Source organism: Physeter macrocephalus, chromosome 3 (assembly GCF_002837175.3).
Source record: "Physeter macrocephalus isolate SW-GA chromosome 3, ASM283717v5, whole genome shotgun sequence".
Classification (NCBI taxonomy): domain Eukaryota; kingdom Metazoa; phylum Chordata; class Mammalia; order Artiodactyla; family Physeteridae; genus Physeter; species Physeter macrocephalus.
In genome coordinates, this window is record NC_041216.1 from 20,826,340 (window position 1) to 20,827,062 (window position 723).

Consider the following 723-nt stretch of genomic DNA (forward strand, 5'->3'; position numbering starts at 1 on the left):
GTGGCCTAGACCCAGGGCCCTCACCCCAGGCCCCAGGCCCCAGGCCCTGTGAGCCCCATTCCTGGTGCAAACACAAGGGAATGACAGAACAGAGGGGGGGCAACTCAAATCGGGGCACCTGCTGAGGCCACACACTGAATGTGCTAAGGCTGTTGATCTTTTCCAGAACCTCTGGGAGTTCTGGATGGGGAAGAGGGGAGGGAAGAGCGAGAGCAGTCTGTCTTGAGCTGGGTAGGCCATGCCAGAGGTGAGGATGTGCGGTGTCCATCCCTGTATCCTGGTACCCACAGTGATCAGCACACTTGCGGGCACACGGGGGGAAGCGTCCAAGCCTCCCCCAAGAGGATGGAGGCCAGGTGGAGGTTCCTTATCCTGGCGGGATTCCCTGGCAGGTGGGGAGAGAGGATGGCGGGTGGGGAGCAGGCTCAGGGCACCACGTGCCACCACTTGAAGGGAAAGGGCTTCCGGCGCACGTTGGTGCCGCAGTGGATCTCTCCAAGCAGCTTGTGGTAGGACAAGTAGTCATCGATGAAGATACAGCAGAGGCCCAGAGGCTCCAAAAGGGACCGTACCTTCTCCTCCAGGCAGCAGCCGCCATTGATTATGGGCCCGAAAGGTTTGGGGATGCCCAGGTACTTGTCTAAAACCACCATGTTCACCTGTAGAAGAGACAAGGCAAGAAAGAGACCCGGTTAGCTGGGGATGTTCTACACCCGGGGCCCC

General features: G+C 59.8%; 1 protein-coding gene across 1 annotated transcript in view; it reads right to left on the reverse strand.

The window, feature by feature from the left end:
* Positions 1–425: 425 nt before the first annotated feature.
* Positions 426–723, reverse strand: part of LOC129391818 (protein-arginine deiminase type-1-like) — a 1,068-nt gene continuing 770 nt past the window's right edge. Inside the window, exon 2 of the mRNA XM_055082358.1 lies at positions 426–659. Within this exon, the coding sequence (XP_054938333.1) occupies positions 426–659 (234 nt within the window). The remainder of the gene's footprint in view (positions 660–723) is intronic.